The sequence below is a fragment of the Populus euphratica genome, unplaced genomic scaffold (assembly GCF_000495115.2).
Source record: "Populus euphratica unplaced genomic scaffold, PopEup_1.0 scaffold2205.1, whole genome shotgun sequence".
NCBI classification, from domain to species: Eukaryota; Viridiplantae; Streptophyta; class Magnoliopsida; order Malpighiales; family Salicaceae; genus Populus; species Populus euphratica.
Window position 1 is genome coordinate 1951 of NW_011502049.1, and position 25054 is coordinate 27004.

Below are 25054 nucleotides of genomic sequence, written 5' to 3' on the forward strand. Positions count from 1 at the left end.
CTAGATTTAACGAAGGTTGAGAAAAAAAATCAAGTTAACCTTTGTTGATTGCAAAGCCGCTAAAAAATCCTATGGAAAGTGAATAAACAAAAATAACAAAATATTGGTAGATGGAAAAAAGAAAAAAGGAAGAATTGAAAAAATTCAAGTAAACTTGGGTGAACTTTGTAAACATGAGCTTATCTTTTAAGTCTGCAATCCATTAAATCATCAACATGGACTAAACTAAGAATCTCAAGACCCATCAAATTAATTGTTGAATGATGAAATTAATAAATTTAATTTAATTAAAAAAAATATATTTTAAAGAAGCTAAATTTAACAATGATCTAAAAAAACTCGAGGCAACCTTTATTATTTGAAAAATAAAGATAAATCAAATAGAAAGTGAGTGAAGAGAATGTTGGAGGATGTAATCGAAAACAATAACTTAAAAAAATAAGTAAAAACAGGTAAGTCTCAGTGAACCTTGCAAAGCTAGATTAAACTCTTAAACCTGCAGTCTATTAAATTCTTAACTCTGGCTTAACCCAAAAGCTTAACAGTTAACATATTAAAAATTAAATATTAGATGGTGAAATCAATTAATTTAATTTAATTTTAAAATAAATTGTTTTTAGAAAAGATAAATTTAATAAAGACAAAAAAAATTTGAGGCAAACCATGTTATTTTCAAAATGATTAAAAAATATTATAGAACGTAAAGAAAAAATAATAAAATGCTAGAGGATGGGAAAAAAAGAAAAAGAAGGAAACTCCTGTTAACTCTGTAAACTAAGGTTAATTTTTTAAACTCATGATCTATTAAATTTAAGACTCATGTTCAACTAAAAAGCTAAACAGTCAATTAATTAAATTTAAAGGATTGGATAATAAAAAAATAAATTTAGAAAATTCTTGCAAGGAAAAAAAATACAATAATAATAATAAAGAATTTGACAAGAAAAAACTCAAGAATGATAAAATTGAAAAAACTATATAAAATAAAATAAATAATGATAAAAAAATGACAACCAAATATGATAAATGAAAATATCTATTAGGGTGAGACTAAAAAAAATCTTTAACTTCATAAATTATTGTAAATAAGCAAAATTACAATAAATAGGAAAAAGGATGGAATTTTAAGATCAACAAATTTTAAGGACTAACTTGAATTTTTTCAAGGTTATATTCACCACATCGATAATAATTATGTTACATATGCTGCCTGTAGATGAAAGAGATGTCAAGAAATTTTGATAGTCACTTTATAAGAAAGGTTTTGAGAATAAGATAACATCACATATGTCGTTCGAACATATCTTTTTACTTATTTATAATATTACCATAGTATTCTTAATGACACCAAACAATTATTAAAATAACTAAATGTAAGAGATAAAGGCAAAGTGTTTTACATTGGAAGAGCAATGATGTAATTTAATTGTTTAAAAATTAAGTCAATAACTAAAAAATCTCTTGAAAAAAATTTAATATGTTTTTTATATCAAGGATAATAAAATAATTATATTGCGTAAATAAAAATGCAAAAAAACAATCTAACGTCATTCTTTCGTGTAATAACAAATGGGTACTATACAAAATGCCTCCCAGCCCTAAAAACAAAGCCAACTAATTTTGCCAATCAAGGGCAAAATCATAGTCTCGTCGTTTAATATATACAGAAAAATATTAATCTCTTTTAACTTTTGTTATAATTAGTTAAAAAGAAAAAAATTACAATTGCCAATGGAAAAATCAAGGTAAAAAACCAGAGAGGATTAATTAACACCCGCTTTTCTGGTAAAGTAGAAGTAGACTAGTAGTTAATTAGCTTTAATCGCAGTGAAAAACGGATAAAAAAGAATAAAAAATGGATAATTCAAATTGACTGTTCATGTAAAATACTGCTTACTAGCAAAGCCTCCAGTACCCTTTCACTTTTTTTTAGTCAATAGAATCCGAGCTTTCACTTTCTCAGACACCAAACAGACAACAAAAAGAAAAAGAAGATGAAAACAAGAACAGTAACTAATAGCATAACTAACATCAATTAGCGGAAAAAAACTAAATGTCAAATTAAATTTGAGGGTTTATCCCACTCCACTTTTTTTGCCATTTCTTTATTCTCTCTCTTCAGTCTTCCCTTGAGCTCCATAAAATAAAATAAAATAAAATAAAATAAAAGCACTACTCCTCACTTGAGAGAGGAAAAAAAAAAGTAGCAAAAAGCTTCTGGTCTCTCTCTTGCACATAGAAACTTCAATTATCAGATGAATATATATATTGCTTTCGTAAATTTTCCCTCACTTTCTCTCTTTATCGAAATAGACACTTAGTTTTATCTTCAAGCTCCAAAATCACTGGACTTCGCTCTTTTTTCTCCTATATTTTATCAGATTGGTTAAGCATTCACCCCATTTATTGTTATGAACTTCAAATTGAAGTTACTCTGAAGTGAAAGAATTTCTGTGAGTTTTGGACCTGATTGAGCTGGTGACTCAGCCATTGAGTGATCTTGATGGTCGAGCTGAGTTGGCTGTGAGTGTGGATTTCTGTTGTTCTTAGGGTTTTCAATTGAATTGGATGGAAGGGTTTGGTTTTTTTGAAAATGGTTAATTTGAAATACTAGATTCTTTTTTTTTTTTTTGGGTTTTTATTGTTGGGGATTTAATGTTAAGGGGTGATATGGCTTCGGATCTTGGTAGAACTGGACATGTTGAAAGAGACACCGAACAGGTATTTCTTCTAAATTTTTTTTTGTGTTTATCTTTTTATCTTTTTTTTTTTTTTTATTCTGTTATCGTTTAGTTGAATTTATTTGGATGATTAAGGTGATTTATGAAAATTAATGGTTTAACAGAATTTTTCGTGGGATTAAGAGAAATGCTTATTGTATTTCGACAGTTTCTGGGTCATGGTTAGATAAGGCTTTGTTTGCTTTGTTACATGAATCTGAATGGCTTTGTCAGTGTTGAGGAGAGAGTTTAGAATCCGAATGGTTAAACAACTGTGGGCTGGAATGGTGGTGTTACTCTAGATTTTTCTGCAAAGAAATGCTTTGTTGTTGAGAACTTAATGAAAGGATGAAGGGGCAAGGAATTGGTGGTGGTGGAGCGAGTAGGAAATTAAGAAATGTATGGGTGTTGAAATTAGGACAGGGAGAAGTCAATGGAAATTATGAGGACATTTATCAGAAGATAATTAGTTGACATTGAAGTGAAAAACTTGACTTTCTCATCTCCTGTCCAATCCTAGGTTCTCTTGTAATTTTTTCTTTTGGTATTATAGATGTGATCAGGTTAAGTGTGGTGTGGAAATATATGTCCTAGGAGAGTAATCCAGGTTGGGTTCAAATCTGTTAATCATCTTTATTCAGGCAGTAAAGGAAAAACATATTGATATCCTGAATTTATACTGGTGCTTTTATATTGATTGAGAAGGCTGACGGGTTAGATTGAATCTCTTGCAAAATGAGCTGCTACACTAAGACTTAGATTTGACATCTTCCCAGATGGTTTGCTGTGCTGTGCTTTTAGTCTCTTTTCTCTCTGTCTCTCTAAATTTTTGAAATGATTGTGAAGTGCATTTTTGTTAGACATACTGTTCATTTTCACCCTCCAACCTTGTTCAAATCTGTATGAATCTCTTTGGATTTCTTTTAGCCATTTGAATATGGCATTTACTATTTCACTTTCATTTAGCTTTCTGCTAGTAATATTATGCTTAAGAATGTGCCGAACATGCATAATTTAGGTTCTTGAATGATCTTTACAACAGGCCATCACAGCTTTAAAGAAAGGGGCTTACTTGCTCAAGTATGGAAGAAGGGGAAAGCCAAAGTTCTGTCCATTCCGCCTTTCCAATGTAAGTTTGGTCCAAGTTTTACTAATATTTGTCTCTTGATACATGCACCCCAACCCCCCGCCCTTCTCTTTCATTATCATCATTGCTTTAGTCTGACAATCAGCTCAACAAAAACTAAACCTCCATTATATTGTCCGTGCAAGAAATTTGTAATGTAAGTTAATTTATTTATGAGGTCGGCCCAGTTGGGCAGGGGATTAGGTTTTCTTGTAAGGTGCTGGCACATCTGTCTTCAACAATTTAATCTTTTTTTTTTCCCTTTTTTTTCATTTAGGGCGCACCCAGCATGTTCTGATGCATATCGGTCTTTGCCTTATTTTTTTAATTAGATTCTTCCTACTAGAAATTCTAAATGGTTGAATGTGCATTGCTTTCAGGATGAGTCTGTTTTGATATGGTTCTCTGGGAAACAGGAGAAATTTCTCCAACTAATTCACGTATCTAGAATCATATCCGGGCAGCGAACAGTAAGTTCTTGATTTGAAATTATTGTGGTTTACTTAGATACTCTTCCTTGAATTTGACATTATTTATAGACTGCAGCTACATGCAGACTGCTTGTTATAATTTTTAGAGCTACCTGTGAATCTAATGTTACTCTTGCTTCTCTCTCTTTTCTTCCTTTGAAAGCCCTTTGATTTAATTAGAGCATTATTAGAATGTATAGGGAACTTTCTAAATGCAATATTACTTGTTGTCAAGAACTTATCCTGGTTGACATAGAGCTGGCTATGGTGCTCCAATAATAAACTATTGCATCTTTAATCCACATATGCAAATGCTCACTCAGAGTAATTTTTTTTTATTTTTCATTGATTTTGTCCATAAAACATCATTACCTAGTGCTGGTCCAAATAAAATGGAGTCCCATTAGGGTGATCTGCAAGTGGCCCCATCTTCCACTATATCTGCCTGAAATAACCTTGAGGTTAAGGCATGCACTTCATGGTTCTGGATTCTTGCCATTGCACCAGAGAAGAAGCCCCTTTTGCTATATTTTGCCAAACTAGTGCCCCCTTTAAGTATTCTCCTTTTTAACTTTCTCCCCACTCGGTGCACCGCAACCAGTCAGCTATGCTTTTCAACCAGGATCATCTGTTGCAGTATCATGACAATTCCTTCTACAAATTTTATTCCCATGCAATTGTTTGTGTTAGAATAGTTTGTTTCCAAATTTCATATATGCCTTCATGAATCCACAAAAGAATTCCTCCTCTTGTTTTGTACTGATTAACATGGTCCATTTTTTCCAGCCAATCTTTCAAAGGTATCCACGCCCTGAGAAGGAGTATCAGTCGTTTTCTCTTATTTATAATGACAGATCACTGGATTTGGTAAGAATTTGTTTGCTGTCTTCACTCTTCTATTTATGAGTTAATTTCTATTCCTATTTATCCATTTGATCGTTACCGTGACTTACCTGTCATGACAGGTAGGAACATTTTTAAACAGCTTTTTAGTTTTGAATTTATTGTAAATCTGATGATGTGATCTTTCTTACCAGATTTGCAAGGACAAAGACGAAGCTGAGGTATGGTTTAGTGGTTTAAAAGCATTAATTTCACGCAGTCATAACCGAAAATGGAGAACGGAATCAAGGAGTGATGGAATTCCATCTGAGGCAAACAGCCCTAGGACGTATACTCGCAGAAGCTCCCCTCTGAATTCTCCATTTGGTAGTAATGACGGTTCGCAGAAGGTACACTTCTCTACTTTACATCTTCCCTGTGCGCACCCAACTTCAATTTGTTGATGACGCAAGGGATATTCTTTACCTTTATTCAGGATGCAGATCACCACCGCCTTCATAGTCCATACGAAAGTCCCCCCAAGAATGGTTTGGATAAAGCATTTTCTGATGTGGTATTATATGCTGTTCCCCCAAAAGGTATTTTCCCTTCAGACTCTGCTAGTGGTTCAGTACATTCTTTATCATCTGGAGGCTCGGACAGTGTACATGGTCATATGAAGGCAATGGCAATGGATGCTTTTAGAGTTAGCCTATCAAGTGCTGTTAGCTCATTGAGCCAAGGTTCTGGTCATGATGATGGTGGTGCGTTGGGGGATGTTTTCATTTGGGGTGAAGGAACGGGGGATGGTGTGCTAGGCGGTGGAACTCATAGAGCTGGAAGTTATTTTGGTGTAAAAATGGATTCTTTGTTTCCTAAAGCTCTGGAATCTGCAGTTGTACTTGATGTCCAGAACATTGCCTGTGGTGGACATCATGCAGCCTTAGTGACCAAGCAAGGAGAGATTTTCTCCTGGGGTGAGGAATCTGGGGGCAGGCTTGGGCATGGTGTAGATTCTGATGTTTTGCATCCTAAACTTATTGAAGCCCTCAGTAATACAAATATTGAGCTCGTAGCATGTGGGGAGTACCACACATGTGCTGTAACACTTTCTGGTGATCTGTACACATGGGGTGATGGAACTTATAATTTTGGTCTTTTAGGACATGGAAACGAGGTGAGTCACTGGGTTCCAAAAAGAGTGAATGGACCCTTGGAAGGCATACATGTCTCTTCCATCTCTTGTGGACCCTGGCATACTGCAGTGGTGACCTCTGCTGGGCAACTATTCACTTTCGGTGATGGCACATTTGGTGTTCTGGGTCATGGAGATCGAAAAAGCGTTTCAATACCAAAGGAAGTGGAATCTCTCAAGGGGCTCCGCACTGTCCAAGCTGCCTGTGGTGTTTGGCATACTGCTGCAGTCATAGAAGTTATGGTTGGAAATTCAAGTTCCAGCAATTGCTCTTCAGGGAAACTGTTTACTTGGGGAGATGGAGATAAAGGTCGACTTGGGCATGGTGACAAGGAAGCAAAGTTGGTTCCTACATGTGTTGCTGCTCTTGTTGATCCCAATTTTTGCCAAGTTGCATGTGGACATAGTCTGACAGTTGCACGAACCACCTCTGGCCATGTGTATACAATGGGCAGTCCTGTTTATGGTCAGTTGGGCAATCCACTAGCTGACGGAAAGCTCCCAACTCGTGTTGAAGGAAAACTCTCCAAGAGTTTTGTTGAGGAAATTGCTTGTGGGGCTTATCATGTTGCAGTCTTAACTTCAAAAACTGAAGTTTACACCTGGGGCAAGGGAGCAAATGGAAGACTAGGCCATGGGGATACAGATGATAGAAATTCCCCATCATTGGTGGAAGCCCTGAAAGACAAACAAGTAAAAAGTATTGCTTGTGGTACTAGTTTTACTGCAGCTATCTGCCTTCATAAGTGGGTCTCTGGTGTTGATCAGTCTATGTGTTCTGGCTGCCGCCTACCATTTAACTTCAAAAGGAAACGGCATAATTGTTATAATTGTGGACTAGTTTATTGCCATTCATGCAGCAGCAAGAAGTCTCTCAAGGCTTCAATGGCACCAAATCCAAACAAAGCTTACCGTGTCTGTGATAATTGCTATAACAAACTAAGAAAAGCAATTGAGACTGATGCTTCTTCTCAATCTTCTGTGAGTAGGAGAGGCAGTGTCAATCAAGGGCCAAGCGAGTTTATTGATAAAGATGAGAAGTTGGACTTCAGGTCTCGTGCACAACTAGCTAGATTTTCATCAATGGAATCCTTGAAGCAAGCAGAAAGCCGATCCAAGAGAAACAAAAAACTTGAATTCAATAGCAGCAGGGTGTCACCTGTTCCAAATGGAGGCTCCCAGTGGGGAGCACTTAATATTTCTAAATCTTTTAATCCTATGTTTGGTTCATCAAAGAAGTTTTTTTCTGCTTCTGTTCCTGGATCAAGAATTGTTTCTCGAGCAACATCACCAATATCTAGACGACCTAGCCCCACACGATCAACAACGCCGACCCCAACTCTGGGTGGACTCACCTCACCAAAAATTGTTGTGGATGATGCTAAAAGGAAAAATGAGAGCCTTAACCAAGAAGTTATTAAATTAAGAGCACAGGTATGTACTTTCATTCTTTTCAATCACATATCCATGTAATTTAATTAATTACGAGGACTTTTCTTCTATTTTTCCTTCAAAAATTGGTGAAGCATTCTGGAAGTGTATGAAAGTACATATGACAAAGTGCACTAGTTTCAGTATAACCTTTTTATTTATGGTTTGTGGTAACCATATGCACTAGTTTCAGTATAACCTTTTTCATTCATGGTTTGTGCTAACCATATGTACTAGATACTGTTTGAAAACACAAAGGACTGCGTGTTTCAGTTTTATATTTTTCTCAATAGCTGATAATCATCAAAATGGCACAACTTTTTTAGTTAAGCATACTCTGTTTACTGCATTCATTTTCTGCCCGGCTCTGTATTGCTGAACCTCAAATCTCCATCCAACTTTATGCCATTGTGTAGTGAATAACTTGGCTATGTGTTCTTTATCACTGTTGAAGGCCAAGAAAGACAAACAAGTAACATGAAATGCTAGTGGTTTTAATTTCACTGCAGCTACCTGCCTGTATAAGTGATCTCTGATGTTGATCAGTCTATGTTTCTCGAAGCTACCTGCCATTTGATTTCAAAAGGAAACATAGTATATAATTGCAGACTAGTTTATGGTCATTCATACAACAGGCATGACAGGGATTGACTTGGCTGTTTCTGTTGTGACTAGATTATCAGCCATTAAAATTTAAAATCCTAATTATGATATTTTGGAATTTCTGCCTGAGAGCACCTAAGATTAAAACCTCTGGTATTTCAGTGTTTTCATGTGCTTGGTTATTTCGCTTGTTCATTATTATACCTTATTGAAATGGTCTCTCAGGTGGAAAGTCTTAATCGAAAAGCCCAGCTTCAAGAAGTTGAGCTGGAAAGAACAACCATAGGGCTGAAGGAAGCAATAGCCATTGCTGGAGAAGAGACTGCTAAATGCAAAGCAGCAAAAGAAGTGATCAAGTCTCTTACTGCACAAGTAAGATGGATTTCATCTTCATCAGTATGATTGACTATGGATTGCTTAAACATACCTAGATTTTCTTTTACTTGGTTTATGCTCTCTTTGTTGTTTTTAATCGGGTTTTCTCATTTCCTAGTTGTAGAAATTAACCTTTCTTTATAGGAGCTCATGGAATGCAACTTTGAACCCATGAAAATGAAGATAAATGCTGTTTGGAAAATATCGATCTGAAAATTGAATACTTGCATGCTTTGCTTTATCATAACTAGCATGAAAACAATTGTCTATTGTACTTGCAACAAGAAGTAGTTTGACAATGCTCAGTTGGATAGTTGCTAATCATGCCCGCTTGTAGCAACTTTATGTTAATGATGCATCTTTTGCTGATGATTAATTTTGTTTTATATGCTTAATAGTTAAAAGACATGGCTGAAAGACTACCTGTGGGAATGGGCCGAAGCATCAAATCACCTTTGTTTACTTCATTTGGATCCAGTCCTACTTCCAATGATGTTTCTGCTATTGACCGTTTGAATGGTCAAATCACATGCCAAGAACCAGACACAAATGGATTGCATAACCAGTTCACCAGCAACCGCATTGCAGGTCACAACAAACAAGGCCATTTGGAAGCAACAACAAAAAATGGAAGCAGAACCAAAGAAGGTGAATTGCGACATGAAGCTGAATGGGTCGAGCAAGATGAGCCTGGTGTATATATAACACTCACCTCCCAACCTGGAGGTATTAAGGATCTCAAGCGAGTGCGATTCAGGTGCGTTGCTCTCAGGCCAGTTTGGCTATCCAAATCTTACCCAAATGTCTCTGATCAATTAGATTGTATAGTCAGTGGTTACATGCCCAGGCTCACACCTCTAATAGCATATTGCGCATTTGTCTCTATTAAATTCTAACTTGCCATAAAGCAGGTTCTTATTTTAGTGCGGTTGCTTAATTAAGCTTCCGCCTTCAACTTGAAAACAACTTTGATAGCAGTCTCATCCCACAATTGAGTTGTGATGGAAAGACATTAGACAATTTTTGGTGCTATCAACCTTGCATTCTTTTCTTGCATATGCCATGGAACAAATCTGGAGGTCTTCATGTTTTTGTTTTTTGATAAAAATCATAACCATACAGTTTCCCAGTAATTTGTGACATCTTAATTGAGTTCTAGAAATGAATTTGGTCATGGTTCCAGTGGTGCAATTTTAAATTGTGATCAAATTTATAAATGCAGTCGAAAGCGGTTCACTGAGAAACAAGCGGAACAATGGTGGACAGAAAATAGGGCAAGGGTATATGAACAGTACAATGTGCGTATGATTGACAAGTCAAGCGTTGGTGTTGGGAGCGAGGATTTGACTCATTAGCATGCACAAACAATCTCTGTAGATGAAACCCAGATTGTTTTCCAGTTCTGCGCTTCACCTAAAGGATGGGCATCTCCACGCTAATTAGATTTGTCTTCCATCCTTCTAATGAGTTTAGAAAAGCAAGCAGCAAGTATTGGTGTAAGAGGGAGCTCTTGAAAAGTTTGTTTCTGTCATTTTTTTAGTCCTTTTCCACTGTGTTTTGAATTTTTTCATGTTTCCAATTTTTTCCCTATATGTACGTTGTTTGGGGAGTTGACGTTGAGAAATGTAAATTCTTATTAGGTTGCTGCTCATGTTTAAGAAAAAAAGCAGATGCCATGTAAATTCATAAGAGAACGTACTACAGGAATTTTCTTTTAACTGGTTCATGAATTCAGCTCAGGTTTGTTGCTAGTAGATGCCATGCACATTCTTATTTGGATGTCTCTTCAGATTTGTCTTATTTGAGTTCAAGTTTCGAAGAATCTAAGATCGCGATTTATTGTAAGTCTCAAATATATCACTAATGAAATTGATGAAAACTAATTCACCCTAAATTTGAGTTTGAGCTTCTGGGCACGCTTATCCTTTTTGTTATTTTCTTATTATAAACTTTGTTACCTGCACTCTTCAGTTTTATCCAAGAGTACTCTTGTCCGGTGCTATATACTTGGACGTGGTTGCTAAATCTTTGCCATTGCGCCTTTTATCACTCAATCAAGTCCGTCTCAACTGTAACTTGAAAGGTTGAGATTTTGGATTCTAGAGATGCTAGCAGGCAAGAAAGGTCCGTCCGATGACCACCAATCATCCCTGGAAATTGCCGTTAGCCATCTTTACTGGCAATAAATGGAGATCTTCGCGGACCTTTCCATCTTTCTATTCTAATGCAAGAAACTAGAATTTCCATTTCTGAGTCTCCTCCCTCTAATTCATCTTCTCGTTCTATGTGGTCTTACCCTGAAAGTCTTCATAAGCCAATCACATTTTATCGTGGCCACAGCATGTCCAAGCCCAATTATCAGCCCACAACCATATCCTAACACATATCCGAGGGTTGATCATCTACAGGACTTGAAGGTACTGACGGGGATGGCAAAGCCCCTCGATTTTCACATTTCTTCCCGCACAAACCTGGGTTCCCTCGTATGAATCGTTCAGAAATGTGTCAAACTGCTTCCGTTGTGGTATGGGTCCGCTAAGGTGGTTGTGAGAGACATTGAATACAGCAGGGAAATTAAGTTGCACCATTCGTTTAGGAATCTCTCCTGGGAGATTGTTTTGAGAAAGGTCCAATGATTCGAGCTGTGGAATATACCTCCTTCAAATTTGTTGAAGGAAAGATCAATGGCCATGAAGAAATCTAAGATATTGCCAAACTCTTGTTCTGTACCTTTGTTTATCGTTGAGATCTTGTACGTATATGCTGATTGATTTGCTTCTGCTTTCTTCGTTTCTATCCATTTGAGGATGTAGTGAGGTGACCAGAAAAATTATTTCGAGAAAGGTTAATGATGTGCAACTTCTGAAACTCAACTCTGTTTCGTCACACTTCGGTATTATTACGCCATGGAACTGGTTAGATGTCGAGAGGAGAACCTTCAGATTCAGAAGTACTCTTAACCAGAAAGGAAAAACATCATTGATCCGATTGTTTCCAAGATCTTTAAACTTTACCCGTTGTTATCGTATAATAATTATAAAAACAGATTTAAAATGTTTATTGTACCTATCATTATATTATTCTTTTCTCTTTCTAATACATCCCCGATAAAATTATCAAAATATAATTCTTTTATTTTTTTATCAATTCAAAAGTCTAGAACTAATGAGTTATGTATCCATCTTACATGTAAACACCTCTCTTTTCTCATTAATTTTGAACATAAGATAGTTTTTCTCTCGTATATAAACCTAACAAATCTCCTTTTATATAAATGTCTGGAATATTTGAACATGATATCCGGAACTTAGTGGAGCTTAGCTTCCATGCTCACTCATGAGAACCCGACAGAGCAATGAGAGCCCACCCACAATTATCACTCATCCAAAACCAAACCCTTAACTCTGATACCAGTTTGTTAGGGAGTTGCATAGGTTCGGGAAGATGCATTTACCTCCATGTTTATACTGGTCTGCAAGCACAGAAGCTCACATAGAAACCACCTGTAATCCAAAAATCTAGAGCAGTGCGTTATAGATACGTTTTATACATAGGCATCTCTTTCTTTTTTTTCATTCCTTTTCAATGTTGGATAGTCACCATTCATATATATGTTCACCCAGAATTTAATAAACAAAATAGAAGAAGATAAAGATGAATCTTAAGGATATAGTTGATGACTAGCTGGCGAGAATGGTAATGCGTAGATTCAATTTAATAAAATATTATATAACAATAAATAGAGATTACCTGAACAAATCCGTTGTCGTCCAGCGGTTAGGATATCTGGCTTTCACCCAGGAGACCCGGGTTCGATTCCCGGCAACGGAATCTTTTATTCTGAGAGATTTGTAGGAAGGGCAGTGTTTTTTTAATAATTAAGAAAAAAATCAAAATTTTCAATTAAAAAACACAACCGCATTTATTTGAAGAATTCAAACAAGGCCACGAACCTGTACAAAAAGCCGCAGCTGGAAAATACAAAATGATTACAAGTTCAACATGCTAAAAGCTAGCAAGACCTGTACAAAACCTTCTTTTCATGTAACACTCTTTGCATACGTGTACAAACATTATAGTACACAATGATACTTTTTACTTCTATTTTCGCAAGAAATATGTGATTTCTTTTATGATAACATATGATATGAAAAATATATATTGGTAAATAAATTTATGTGAATTTTTTAATAATTCTTATTTTCAATCTATATATATATATATATATATATATATGCAACAAATACACATACACTAGCTACTAACTATATATTTAATCAGGATTTATTTATATATTTTAAAAATGCATAAAATAATTTAATTCTAAACTATATATCAGGCTTTACACAAAACTATTCAGATTTTAAAAACCAAACATTTTAACTTAATAAATACTTAAAATATTTACTTATAGATAATTCAAATCAATTTGTTGAAAATTATAAACGTGTTATGGATATATTATTAAATTGACACTCATTTCCTTTTACTTTATTTATTTATCAATTTGTTTTCTCTCTTTATTTACTCTTCATTTGTTTCTTTTTATTTTATATCACATTATTACCATGATTAAACCTTATCAATAATAATAAAAAATTCTTTTTCTTTCTATTCTATATCATCTATAAATTTAAATTTTACTTCATTTATAAGATTAAAGCAATTCAAAACAATTATATTGAAAAAAATATTATTTAATAGCTGAGTAATATAGTACGATCATATGATAAAAAAAAAAACAAAAAAAAAACATATATAAACATAGTCACCACTGAATACAAAGTCGTTTCCAAACCTCAAGAAGGTTTCACTCTCAGTCAATCAAATACTTACATTAACACGAACTCTCGCAATCCTGAAATGGCGAGGGATACTTGTCTGGCTCGTGTAACAGCTGGCGTTGCGGTTGGAGGTGCTATTGGTGGCGCCGTAGGTGAGTTCTTACATCATAAACCCTAAAACATATTCTTGTTCTGTTTTTGATTAATATAAGTTTTTCTTGTTATCGGCGTATTGTTTCTTATGGGGACTTTAATGCCCCTAATTTGTTGTTATTTTCAATTTCTAAAGTCTATCTTTATATCTTATCATACAAACACACAAAACCCGTGAAGCCAATTGAATTAAATTAAGGCATCGCAACCCTGTTAAAATTTTTAATATTTGGACTACCATCTGTGTTATTGCTTGATTTTGGGAAGGAGGATTGAGGGACTGTTTCCTGATAATGTGTGCAAAAGTTGATTTTAATGTCATTTGTTTCACTATTCTCTGGAATGTTTTAGTGAGAGAAATCGCGCATCAGAAGATGTAGACTGGTTTTAGGTGTACTATAAAGGGCATGATTTTAATGAAAAGACTGGTTTTAAGACACTGAAAGCTGCGATCGAGAGGACTTGTGATTTCAGGAGTTGTGCAGATGAGTTTTTGTTACAAGATGGTATTGGATGGAAGTCATGGGATAGTTTGCAAAATGGGGGCGCCCTTGATGATATTCCCAGCTGCCTAATAGTGGTGGCTTTCTTGATTCGAAATTGGGAGGCTCCCGTGTTCTTCAATTGAAGCTTGACAAGTGTAGCTAAAATAGCATGGTTAATTTTTGTTGGCTTTACCCGTGCAAAGTCTCTAGAAGTGCTTGTGAGTTGGGAGGAAACACCAATAGCCTAACCAACAAAGGCTAGAAAGAAGTAAGAATGGAGCTGGAACAAGGATGGTTTAAACTAAAAGGCTATAAGAACCTCAAGTTTTGATGCATACTGTAGAATTTCACCAAAAGTTCCCTTTAGCTCATGTTCACAACCTATCTATTCTAGGGAGATTCTTTGTCACTGAGACAACTTTGCTATTAGTAAAGGTGACTACTTAGTCATTAAGCAAAAACAAATATAATAAATAATCTAAGATGCTGCATCATCTCCTTAGTCATTAAGCAAAATGAATATAATAATATATTAGCAAGCTCCTGCATTAGGTTGTTCTGAAGGAACTGGAAGAAATAAATCTGGACTAGAGTTGGTTGAATAGAACTGTGACTGAAGTCTTTTAATTATACAATACCTGGAAAGAATCATAAGGAAGCAACAATTCCATACTGAACTTAAGAAGATAATCGAGAGAAATAAAATAGCTAGATTGTAGCTTAAGTTTTAAATTTCTATTTCTAGGGATACTTGTAGCAAACAATTCAATGTAAACATTATATACTGTAACTATAGGGTTATTGTGGTGTGACCTGCCTGCTGAGGGCAGACACATGTTCTAGAAAGATGAAAAACGTTGTGGAAAAGCTTTAGTTCACTGGTGCAAGTTAAAAGTGTGCACTTGTATGCTTTACATTATGGAACTTTAACTATCTTGGTGTTTGCTTTTTTCACACCATTATCATCATCATTATACCTTTGGAATTCCCCCTTAAGCCATGACCATTGATTTCCTTGTGGATATGCTGAAAAGAAATATATTAACTAGTGGACAATCTTAATAAGATAGTTTCAATTCATACAGATTCTGTCCTATATATTTATCCTTTTGGTTCACTGTTGAAACTATAGTTTGGTTTGCTTCAACTATTCATCTGATATATGTAATTTCTCTGCAGGTGCTGTTTATGGAACATATGAGGCAGTCAGGTATAAGGTAGATCGTCTGACCTGATACCAAAATTCACACTTTAAGTGTTGAGAACTTGTTAAATGTGCTTTTGACCACTCATTTTTTCTTTACTGAAATAGAAATTATGTACCCTGATGTTGTCCTTTTCTTTTGAAATATAATCTGAGTGGATGAGATTTTCTATGTAACTTAGATAATATTTAAGAGTATAATAGCGGTTGTTTTTCAAAGTTATTTTCACTTGAAAATACATAAAAATAATATTTTTTTTTTAAAAAAAATATTTTTAACATCAACACATCAAAACGATCTAAAAACATGCAAAAAAAACTCTTTTCAAAAAATCACAAAATATGGTTTCAACCACAAAAACAAACAACCCCTAATTTGTTTGCATATTGTGCATGCTAACTTAAATTAGATTTTTTTAAGTATACTTGTACTATTAGAAAGAGATGGAACATCAACTTGAAACTTGAATTTTATGACCATCGCTTCCCTTAAGTTCATGTTTCCATGTATGTATGTTCCTTTTCTCTACTTGCATCCCCTTCATCCCCTGCCATAAACTATGAATTAAAACAGGAAGTCAGAAACTGCCAAAAGACAGTGGTGTGCCCTGGTTTTTGTGACACTCATTTTGCTGTTCCAGTCGGGTTAGAGGTTTTAATCAGCCCTGGGATGCTTAGAAAGATCCGTTGCCTGGTGCCTCCACTGGTGCTGGGTGTCTGTTTGCATTCCAGGGTGGATTTTGTGAAACCCACAGCCCTCAAAGGCCGTTGATAGCGACTAGTGGTGTCATACGGTACTGGCTGCCTTAAAAAAGATTCCCCACTGCCCAGTTAGTGAACAATCCATGTTAACTGCCAATTCTTTAGATTAAAATACCATTTGATTTATTTGTGCAGGTCATCTTGTTTTAGATATGCTGTATTAAAGGAATTTAAATGTAAAACAACCTGTTTTTCTTTGCATTCCCTCGTAAGTGTTCATTAGTTAATTATTTAGTTTGGAAAAATGCAGGTGCCAGGACTTTTGAAGATCAGATACATTGGACAAACCACACTTGGTAGTGCAGCCATTTTTGGTCTCTTCCTGGGCGCCGGGAGCTTGATACATTGTGGGAAGTCATATTGATTTGTACTAAAAGCATGAACAAATTCGCTTCGTTCTTGTCACAAGGATATGTGGTTCAACTTCGTTTACCTTCGAGCTGATGGATGCAACTTGTGGTGGCGAGTAGTTCTCTCTTTCAACATAAAATTTCCGATATGATGTTTGGGGTTTCAGAAGCAGCTTAACAAGTAGTCTTGTGAAATTTCTTGGTTATTGCCATTTTCATAGGTGTCCGACACCTTGATGTTTGCTTTGTTTATTTATTTTTTTCCCTCGTAGTCGTTTTCTTTTCTTATATTCGAAACTGCCCTTTCCATTTCCATTAAGATAGCGGCACTCGTTGTCTCCACAGGCCTATCCATAATTTGATTTACATGGCCAAAGCGGTATCAGCATTTGTCTTTTATAGGTTAGAAGAAAGAAAATGAAGACATAGATCAGCAGCAAAGGTGTGGGAGCTGATCCCACCACGGGCTCGTCCTTGTGCTCGTGGTTTTTCATCGGCTTAGCACTTACCGGTGAAGAAATGACTGTTGGATTCTTTGCCAAGCTCAAGCTGCGTAAGAGGTCCTTTTTTAGCTATTCTATAGAGCAATGGGAGTCAACAGGTTGTAGGCTCAAATTCTGAAATTACAACCTTTTGATACTGTTGAGCTACGATGACGAATTCCGTGACCTCAATGTGCCTACTTATATAGTGAATACAAAAGCAAATGCTAGGTATTTTTTTCTTTTTTGTTTGATGGTGAAAATACTCTCGGACCAGTTCATGGATCAATTGAGATTGAAGCCCTCCTCAAGGGATCTTTAAAAGCGCACTCGATCTAGTATAATTATAAAAATCTAATTAATTCTTCTAGAAATTTATCCCAAAATTTGAACCAAGAAAACAAAAAAGAAAGCAAACCTTCTTATCATTAGATCAACCCTCTCTAGGGTTAAATGCGCGATGTTATATACTTTCGAAAGTATAGCAAGCACCGAATGTACCAAGCAAACATAAACAGGAAAAAATTGATACACGTCCAAATATGAAGTAGATTTCATCATGGGACGAGGAGGGCTGAAGTAAAACAGATTGCTTTTGCATAGTCCTGGCAATCCAAAATGTCAAAAGTACTTGATTATTAGTCCAGTTTTAAGTCTTCGTTATTGAACGGATAATACAGCCACCAACCGAAACCGACTCTGATTACCATTGTCTCTTGCAGAAAAGAACCAAACAGCTATCATGGAGAAAAAGAACACAGATCATTAATCTGTTCCAAGAAACGGTTGAAAACAGTAATTCTAGATTACATCTCGACGACATACAAGGGAGGGAATAAGTCACTTTCAAACATCACTTTCTGGCTTCAGCTCATATTCAACAGCTTCAAATTGCCATGAAAACGGAGAGCATGGTGGAGAGTCCCAGTGAATAGGAGAGCATGGAGGAGAGTGCCACTGAGTTGAAGACTCAAACAAATCAGAAAACATAGGTATCGCCAATTCTTTCTGTTCCGGATAGAAGCGGCTACCAGGATCAGTCTACAGGATAGGAAAAAAAAAACATATCAGCAAAAAATACAAAACGCTGATCTTGATGAGGCAACTATGCAGAACAGGTCCGATTCTATCAATTCTCTGAGAAAGAATAGACAATCTTAACAGTTCACCGATAGTTAGCTCGATACAATACGTATAACATCCTCAACATTGAATGATCATATATTGATCTTTGCAAAAGCAAAACCATTTCTAGATCTCTTATACGAGGGCAATCAACTTAACATAAGGACAACCTTCACCTGCTTAACCTCGGGATTTTCATCAGAAGATGATACTGAATCTGCAGACAAACAAAAAAAAAGTTCAGAAAAAAAAAACCGGGATAAATCTCAAAATCAACTACAGTTGAAGAATATGGCTTTAGAATAAAATAGATACATAGCTGAGTCAGTTTACTAAGAAAAAACCACTTAATGCTTTCAACCACATAAAATTGATGAACACATTTAACCAACGACCTCGAATACTATAGAGTAACCATTATATTCAAAAAGGGGAAATAAATATAGAAACTACAAGCACAGAACTTTCGCACTTTGTTTTTTTTGGGTGGGAAGAACTTTCACACGGTTGAAAACTGAAATGAAATTGAGCAAATGTTCATGATGATTGTGCATATCGTAATATAGTTACCATGCCCAGGAAGGACCAGGTCCAGGAAAGAAGAAATCAATGTGGCCTCCTTTTCCTCAATGCATTTACTGTGATCGTGTAAAAATCTTTCCTCGGCTACATTATTGATCTCTTCCTTTTGCACATTCTTTTTCCGAGAAGATGTTTCTTGACGAACAACTGCTTTGTTTGTAATATCATCGAGTGCCTTTCGATTTCCCAACGCAAATCCTCCACTTTTTTTCGTCGCTGTTTTAGATTTCTTGACAGTTCCATCAAAACCAACCTCTACAAAAAGAAGAAAAAAAAGAAAATTATTCCTCAACCTAGGATACAAAAATCATACAAGTTCTAATGTAATAACAAAAAACATCCGAGGAATACTTTTGCGACTGACACACAAATTCTCATCCTGGATTATCAGGGGCGTCTGCGTCACACGGGTAGTCATTGCCCTTGTCTTTCTTTTTCTTCCAAATGCCCAAGCGAAGTCACAAAATCAAGATACCAGTTTCTGCATTCCAATATTCTAATTAAAAAAAATTGAAATTACACTTTCAAGAACACAAGAACATATATTTATGTCGTGAAATCCACAACAATCATGGAAATCAAAGAAATAAGCCATAAAAGAAAAACAGAAACCCATTAATGCCCATCAAGTAATTTTTAAGTATAATAGTACCTTTAATGCGAATCGGTAGAAATTAGCCTCTAAAGTGCAGGTTGAAGAGAAAGTTGGCGCTGTCTTGAGAGTTTGAATAGGAATGGGGGAAATTCCGGTTCCTAGGGGCCTGTTTGGGAAGGGGATTTACTAGTGTTGTTGTTTGGGGTTAAGTGCTTCCGCTCCTCGGCTCAGGATACCCTACCTTTTACTTACCATGTGACCCAATCTCCAGCCATTTTTCCAATTGAATAATGCTATTTATCTGAAATGAGATTTTTTTTTAAAAAAAAAAGTTATCAATCTTTTCAATGTTGATGTTAAGTGGATCCCTTATTTGTCAACCACATTTATAACTAATACTATTAAAAAACTCTATATGAACCTTATGATAATAACATTGTTCCTTCTTATTTTAGAACCATTTAATATATAATACACACGCATTCAATACTTGAATTGGTTTTTTCTTTCAATTGTTATAATTAGAAAAGAAATAAGAGAGATTTTACTCTTAAATTGGTTACACACAAAAAAAAAATGTAATCATGTATACAAAACAAATGTAATCATGTTTATTAAAATACATAATTTTTTTTAATTTATCAAAAATTCGATGGAATCTCTTTTAAAAAATAATATATCAAGTTATTAATAATAAGTTGTTACACATCTAATTCACAATTTTTCTTTTAAGATATTAGATCTTGGATCTTAACCTTATCAATGATATTTATTATTATTATTATTATTATTATTATTATTTCATCTAAATTCTCAAAAAAATATTTGTAAATAATTATCTATTCTGAGAAAATTATAAATCAAATATATACATAAAATTATGAAAACATCTTAATTTTAAAAGCTTGTCTACATTCATGCACTAAAAATAAGAGTATAACATTATACACTTTCACATAGCTACTAATAATAATTATGGTTAAGTAAATAAATCGCTAATAAAAATGATAAGTATATTAAACATGAATATAATATTATTTATTGTATGTGGTCACGTATTATATGATGGTGAAATCACCACATTAATTAGTAAGAGATAATTAATTGTTTTTTTTATATTAATATATGGTTTGCCACCATAGAGGTAAAGAGAGAGAATAAAGTTGAAAGAAAGTAAAAACAAAGGAAAAAAACATGAGGAAGAAAGAAAAATATGTAGCAAAACAATTTATTTTCTTTCTTTAATTTCTACCTCGTTCATCGTTGATTGAGCTAGGATTTTGAAAGCAGCTTTCAAAAACGTTATTCTTTATTTTGAATGGTTGGATCGAAAATTGACGGTGTGAAAGTTGGTCGTTTTGATAGAAAATAGAATTGTTAGTGTTATGAGTTTTTCTCAAATATTTCACTCTTTGATCTTATTGTATTCTAAAAATAAGTTATTCTTGATAATATATATTGTAGTCTTTAGTTGAATTTAAAAAAAAAAAATTATGAACCCATTATTTGTTGATAGTAAAAATTTTTAAGTGGACTACAATCCCGTGATTTTTTTCCTATCAGGTTTTTCACGTAAAAATCTTGGTGTTAATTTATATAATTATTACATTAAATTTATTAATTATTTAATCCTGAATTTGATTACATAATTAGGAAAGCTAACCTGACAAGGCAATTATACAAAATCATGTAAATAGGAACAATCCAATAAATTATATGAGAAAATAAGAGAAAGCGAAGATACCCCAACAATTAAATCATATTTAGCTCTATACAACATGTAAGAGACATCCTCAACAGTGAACTAGTTCACACTCTCCTCTGAAATTTCTAGGGTCATGGCATTGATCAAGCAAGTTCTGCCGCATTTCATTCCAAACAAGTCCTTTGGAATTGTTTTTTGAGGAGAGTACATCTTATTATGATTTTCTTTTTGAATTTATCAAAGAGTCGAGATTACTTAGAAATTCGGTCACATTTACCAAGCTTTGTGGCTATGGTGGTAATTTTTTAAAAAATATAGCTTCATACAGTAGCGGGGTGGGGCCCCTGCCCCTCCAAGCAAAATTTTCCTAGCATCTAATACATATTTCAATAAAACAATTTTTTTTAAAATGATTCTTTTAATTTGTCCCTTTTCAATTTCTTTTTTCTTGTTCTGCCCTTGGCTCCATACAGGGCGGAGGCGGGGGGCTGGTAGGAAAATTTTCCCAGCCCCTCCCTTTGCTCTTATTTAATATATATTTCAATAAAATAATTTTTTTTAAAATAATTCTTATAATTTAACCCTTCTTAATTTTTTTTTCTTGCTCCGCCTGACTCCGATAGATTTAGAAATCCAAACATTTATATTTATAGTTGGTAGTATTTAATTTTGCAATCCAACTATATTTTTAAAATTGTTTAAAAAATAAATTTTTTATTGTTTTTAAAATATTAATATTAAAAAAATAAAAATATATATATATATATATAAAATACTGACGAATGCTCCTGTTATATCAACTAAAACTAATAAGAATGCTCCTATTTAACCATCTAGGTGGTGGCTAAGTGGTAAGGATTTGGGATTAAAGGGTTTCCTTCCTCTGTGGTCTCAGGTTCGAGTCCTTGGTTACTCATATGATGATCATTGGAGGCTTACATGGTTGTTTAACTTCAGAACTTGTGGGATTAAATCGTGGTGCGTGCAAGCTGGCCCGGACACCCACGTTAATCTAAAAAAAAAATACTCCTATTCTCTCTCCCAAGATTTTTTGCCCTCTCAATTTTCTTGAGAGTGGAAGACTATTTTGGAGTCCCTCTCTCCAGATTTTTGGCCCCCGAAGAAAATCACAAGCTTATTGCGCTGCTAAAATCAAAGGGCGAAATGGTCACTATACCTTCATGGACCTTGAGTTAAATTGGGCTTCACAATAAGAATATAAGCTTATAATGAACTTGGTTACATCTGATTGGTGCTACCGACACTATGACTCGAGGTTTTTTATTACAAAAACAATCAATCAATTTAGGTCACGACTCCACTGGGGATCGAACCCAGAATCTCTGGTTCCGTAGACCAGCGCCTTATCCATTGGGCCATGGAGTCATCTGATGCCAAGAGAGCGTATCTTACTTATTTAATGTATAACATAATTTCACTACCCGGATTCACCATGAAGTAAGTAAGTTCAGAATAGAATTGCATGCCATAAACCTAAAAACGAGAGTCCTAACAAAATAACTTCAAGATCATTTCTTTTTAAGTACTCTTCTCTCGTTGATTTGTTTGTTTGGTGGTGATTTTGTCCAAAAGGTTAAATAAACCATCTAATTTGACGAATCTAGCAACCCAGATTAATATCTGTGCAAGCTGATGAAGATTTCATAAATTTTAAGTAATACAAGTAATGAAATTGCAAATTGGATAATTTAAATACCTAGAGTTCACTCAATTTTTCATATTTTACATTTTAAAAGGATTTTTCATCGGTTTTGACCACCCAATGTGATGGATTTCATCATTTTAAGCACCAAGATGTATCAAAACTTGCACCATAGGCATACAAAAATGATGGCATGGCTATTATCTTGTGCCACATGTTTTTTTTTTAAAAAAAACTGGTTGAATTCAAATTTGGAAAATTTGAGAAATGAAGCAAGTTAATGAAATGAATAAATATTAAAAAAAACTGAAAATAACATAAATGTCAAGTAAAATATTAATTGTAAAATAACATAATGTTTGTCAAGGAAAAGTGGTTCCATGGAGAGAAAATAAAAGCAAAAAACTCAAATAAATAGAATTGAAGACGAGGCATCCAGTTAAACATATAATAAAAATTAGGTACTAAATACTTTTTTAAATACTAGTTAAATATGTCATTACCCAAGAGGATTTCATTAAAAAAAAATGATAATTATTATTATTAAGGACGACCTTTCCGGAATTTTTGAATCATCGAACCTGCTGTTGTGATACAAATCTATCAAGTGTACCAAATCCATATGTAGATGTTCACAGGATATGTCAGGATGAAGAAAAAACGCCTATACAAAAACAAATCAATATCCCTTAATTGATCTGAAATTAATAAAGGCAGTATCCCTTGAAACCAAAATAATATATATTTATAGACTGAAACCTAACTCATTCTTACCTACTGGCTACTGATCAATTGCTTTCAATTAATTGGGTTTTTCCTTTGCTATATAACTCATTACATGCATACTAGTCTCTTTGGTGTCTTTTTCAAGAAATCAGAAACTCTCAAGTCCCAACTAGGCACCAGCGATCATGCAAGGAGAACATGTTTCTTCCATCGAACCACCTCCGGGATATAGTTTCTGCCCCACCGATGTTGAACTTGCTTGTTTCTACCTCTACAGGAAAGTTAATGGCCTTCAATTGCCAGATACGATTAAAGATTGCAATCTTTATGGTGATCACGAACCTTGGGAGATTTGGGAGGCTTTTGAAGGATCCGAGTTTCTAACGAGGAGGGTCTTTTCTTTTTTACTCAACTGAAAAGCAGGAGTGCTAAGGATTCCAGGAGCAAACGCCGAGTTGGACGTAATGGGGGTACATGGAAAGGTGACAAGAAGATTGGCACATTCACTTTTGATACGATTACTTGGACAAGGAAGAGATTAAGTTATCAGAATCCCAACTCAAAGAAGAATGATGGTTGCAGCTGAATTAAGCGTGAATACAGTCTTGGTGAATCTTTGTTTCCGAACCCTAGCAACCATGTCCCCTGCCTACTTAGAAAGAAAGTGACTGGGAGAACTGATGGGACAAACGTTAGTCACAATCACAATGCCATTGACAAAATTCAGAGATGTGACCGGCCTTTTGCCCTCGAGGAACACCATCAAGCCAAGCGTTTGAAGTTGGATCTAGCACAGCCTCATCAGCTGATATGCAATTATAAGCAGCAAACTGAAGCCATCCCAGCAACTGGTAGTATGTCAAGATAACGCCAAAGATTTGATAGCCTTTTGCTCGACTAGTTCTGGTGATGCCTTGGCTCAAGATAAATTAATGGATCACGGAACTTTACCAATTATTGGGGATGGATAGTACCGAGGCCTTCCAGATTTGAGAATCTCAAGATTGACACCAAAGATGTTGGAACGACAGGCGCGAACGAGTGGAATACGGCCTATTTGGTTTTCAATGAACTATCTGGGTGAAAAAATTAGAAGGCTTTCTACTTCTTCAATTAACCGCCGTTTTTTTGGCTTTATACCGCAGATTTGTATACAAGAGACTAGGCGGAGCTGCAATTGGCCTCCCCTTTTTGTTTTTTCAAAATATTGTCTTATATTAAAATATTAATATAACAAGCTTCACAGGATTAATTTTCTTTGCTAATTACTAATTGATCCAAACTTTTTTTTATTATTATTATACCTGTTTTTTATTAAAAAAAAATTTAAGTCCTAAACTATTAATTAATTAAGCAAGTAATATTTTATACTGTATACTTGAGAGGAATTTTTTTTATTTTTTCTATTTGTTTCATTATCTAATTTTAGTTTTATTTATTTCAAAATAGTTATTGAAATATTAGGGTTTATAATAATTTATAGGATTATTGAATTAATATGTGTGTAGGTAACATTATATGTTAATAGATTTGAATTGAAATGAGTTTTGATGAATTGATATATATTTTGCTATAATTTTTATATGAAAAATGATGATGATAAATTTACTAATGATTAAAAAATGAAGTATAGAACAACTTAAAAAACTTAAAAAATTAAAAATATAATAGATAAATTAAAAAAATTTAATATTTA

The 25054-nt window shown here is 34.5% G+C and overlaps 3 protein-coding genes and 2 non-coding genes across 9 annotated transcripts; 3 read left to right on the top strand and 2 right to left on the bottom strand.

The window, feature by feature from the left end:
• The first annotated feature begins 2148 nt into the window (after window positions 1-2148).
• On the top strand, window positions 2149-10542 carry LOC105118779 (uncharacterized). Its single transcript, XM_011016812.1, has 9 exons — window positions 2149-2721; window positions 3763-3849; window positions 4227-4316; window positions 5103-5183; window positions 5354-5548; window positions 5635-7767; window positions 8593-8739; window positions 9141-9499; window positions 9965-10542. Exons 1-9 carry the CDS (start codon window positions 2656-2658, stop codon window positions 10095-10097), a joined length of 3291 nt encoding a protein of 1096 aa, XP_011015114.1. The 5' UTR covers window positions 2149-2655; the 3' UTR covers window positions 10098-10542.
• Window positions 10543-12501: 1959 nt separating this feature from the next.
• TRNAE-UUC (transfer RNA glutamic acid (anticodon UUC)) lies at window positions 12502-12573 on the top strand. Its single transcript has one exon. It is a non-coding gene; the product is annotated as a tRNA-Glu (tRNA).
• A 925-nt stretch (window positions 12574-13498) lies between these two features.
• On the top strand, window positions 13499-16751 carry LOC105118780 (reactive oxygen species modulator 1-like). The gene is made up of 3 exons (XM_011016813.1): window positions 13499-13678; window positions 15344-15381; window positions 16381-16751. The coding sequence occupies exons 1-3, from the start codon at window positions 13606-13608 to the stop codon at window positions 16492-16494; spliced, it is 225 nt and encodes a 74-aa protein (XP_011015115.1). The 5' UTR covers window positions 13499-13605; the 3' UTR covers window positions 16495-16751.
• Window positions 16752-17363: 612 nt separating this feature from the next.
• On the bottom strand, window positions 17364-19547 carry LOC105118781 (uncharacterized). 5 transcript variants are annotated; one of them, XM_011016815.1, is made up of 6 exons: window positions 19322-19547; window positions 19021-19150; window positions 18658-18924; window positions 18258-18304; window positions 17788-18003; window positions 17364-17699 (listed from the first exon to the last, which is right to left on the bottom strand). In XM_011016815.1, the coding sequence occupies exons 2-5, from the start codon at window positions 19085-19087 to the stop codon at window positions 17809-17811; spliced, it is 576 nt and encodes a 191-aa protein (XP_011015117.1). In that variant the 5' UTR covers window positions 19088-19150; window positions 19322-19547; the 3' UTR covers window positions 17364-17699; window positions 17788-17808. The 5 variants fall into 5 exon arrangements, with proteins under 5 accessions (XP_011015117.1, XP_011015120.1, XP_011015118.1 ...); XM_011016818.1 differs by having other exon boundaries at window positions 18247-18304; XM_011016816.1 differs by having other exon boundaries at window positions 17366-18003; window positions 18264-18304.
• Window positions 19548-22282: 2735 nt separating this feature from the next.
• TRNAR-ACG (transfer RNA arginine (anticodon ACG)) lies at window positions 22283-22355 on the bottom strand. Its single transcript has one exon. It is a non-coding gene; the product is annotated as a tRNA-Arg (tRNA).
• Between the last annotated feature and the right edge of the window lie 2699 nt (window positions 22356-25054).

Excerpts from the sequence above, each read along its gene's own strand:
- LOC105118779 (XM_011016812.1), top strand. The coding sequence starts at position 2,656 with ATGTTAAGGGGTGATATGGCTTCGGATCTTGGTAGAACTGGACATGTT. Across the intron at positions 3,850-4,226 it reads GTCCATTCCGCCTTTCCAAT|GATGAGTCTGTTTTGATATG; the intron begins GTAAGTTTGGTC and ends CATTGCTTTCAG. Across the intron at positions 8,740-9,140 it reads TCAAGTCTCTTACTGCACAA|TTAAAAGACATGGCTGAAAG; the intron begins GTAAGATGGATT and ends TATGCTTAATAG.
- LOC105118780 (XM_011016813.1), top strand. The coding sequence starts at position 13,606 with ATGGCGAGGGATACTTGTCTGGCTCGTGTAACAGCTGGCGTTGCGGTT. Across the intron at positions 13,679-15,343 it reads TGCTATTGGTGGCGCCGTAG|GTGCTGTTTATGGAACATAT; the intron begins GTGAGTTCTTAC and ends ATTTCTCTGCAG. Across the intron at positions 15,382-16,380 it reads ATGAGGCAGTCAGGTATAAG|GTGCCAGGACTTTTGAAGAT; the intron begins GTAGATCGTCTG and ends GGAAAAATGCAG.
- LOC105118781 (XM_011016815.1), bottom strand. The coding sequence starts at position 19,087 with ATGACTACCCGTGTGACGCAGACGCCCCTGATAATCCAGGATGAGAAT. Across the intron at positions 18,305-18,657 it reads CCTGGTCCTTCCTGGGCATG|ATTCAGTATCATCTTCTGAT; the intron begins GTAACTATATTA and ends GTTTGTCTGCAG. Across the intron at positions 18,004-18,257 it reads CCGAGGTTAAGCAGGTGAAG|ACTGATCCTGGTAGCCGCTT; the intron begins GTTGTCCTTATG and ends CCTATCCTGTAG.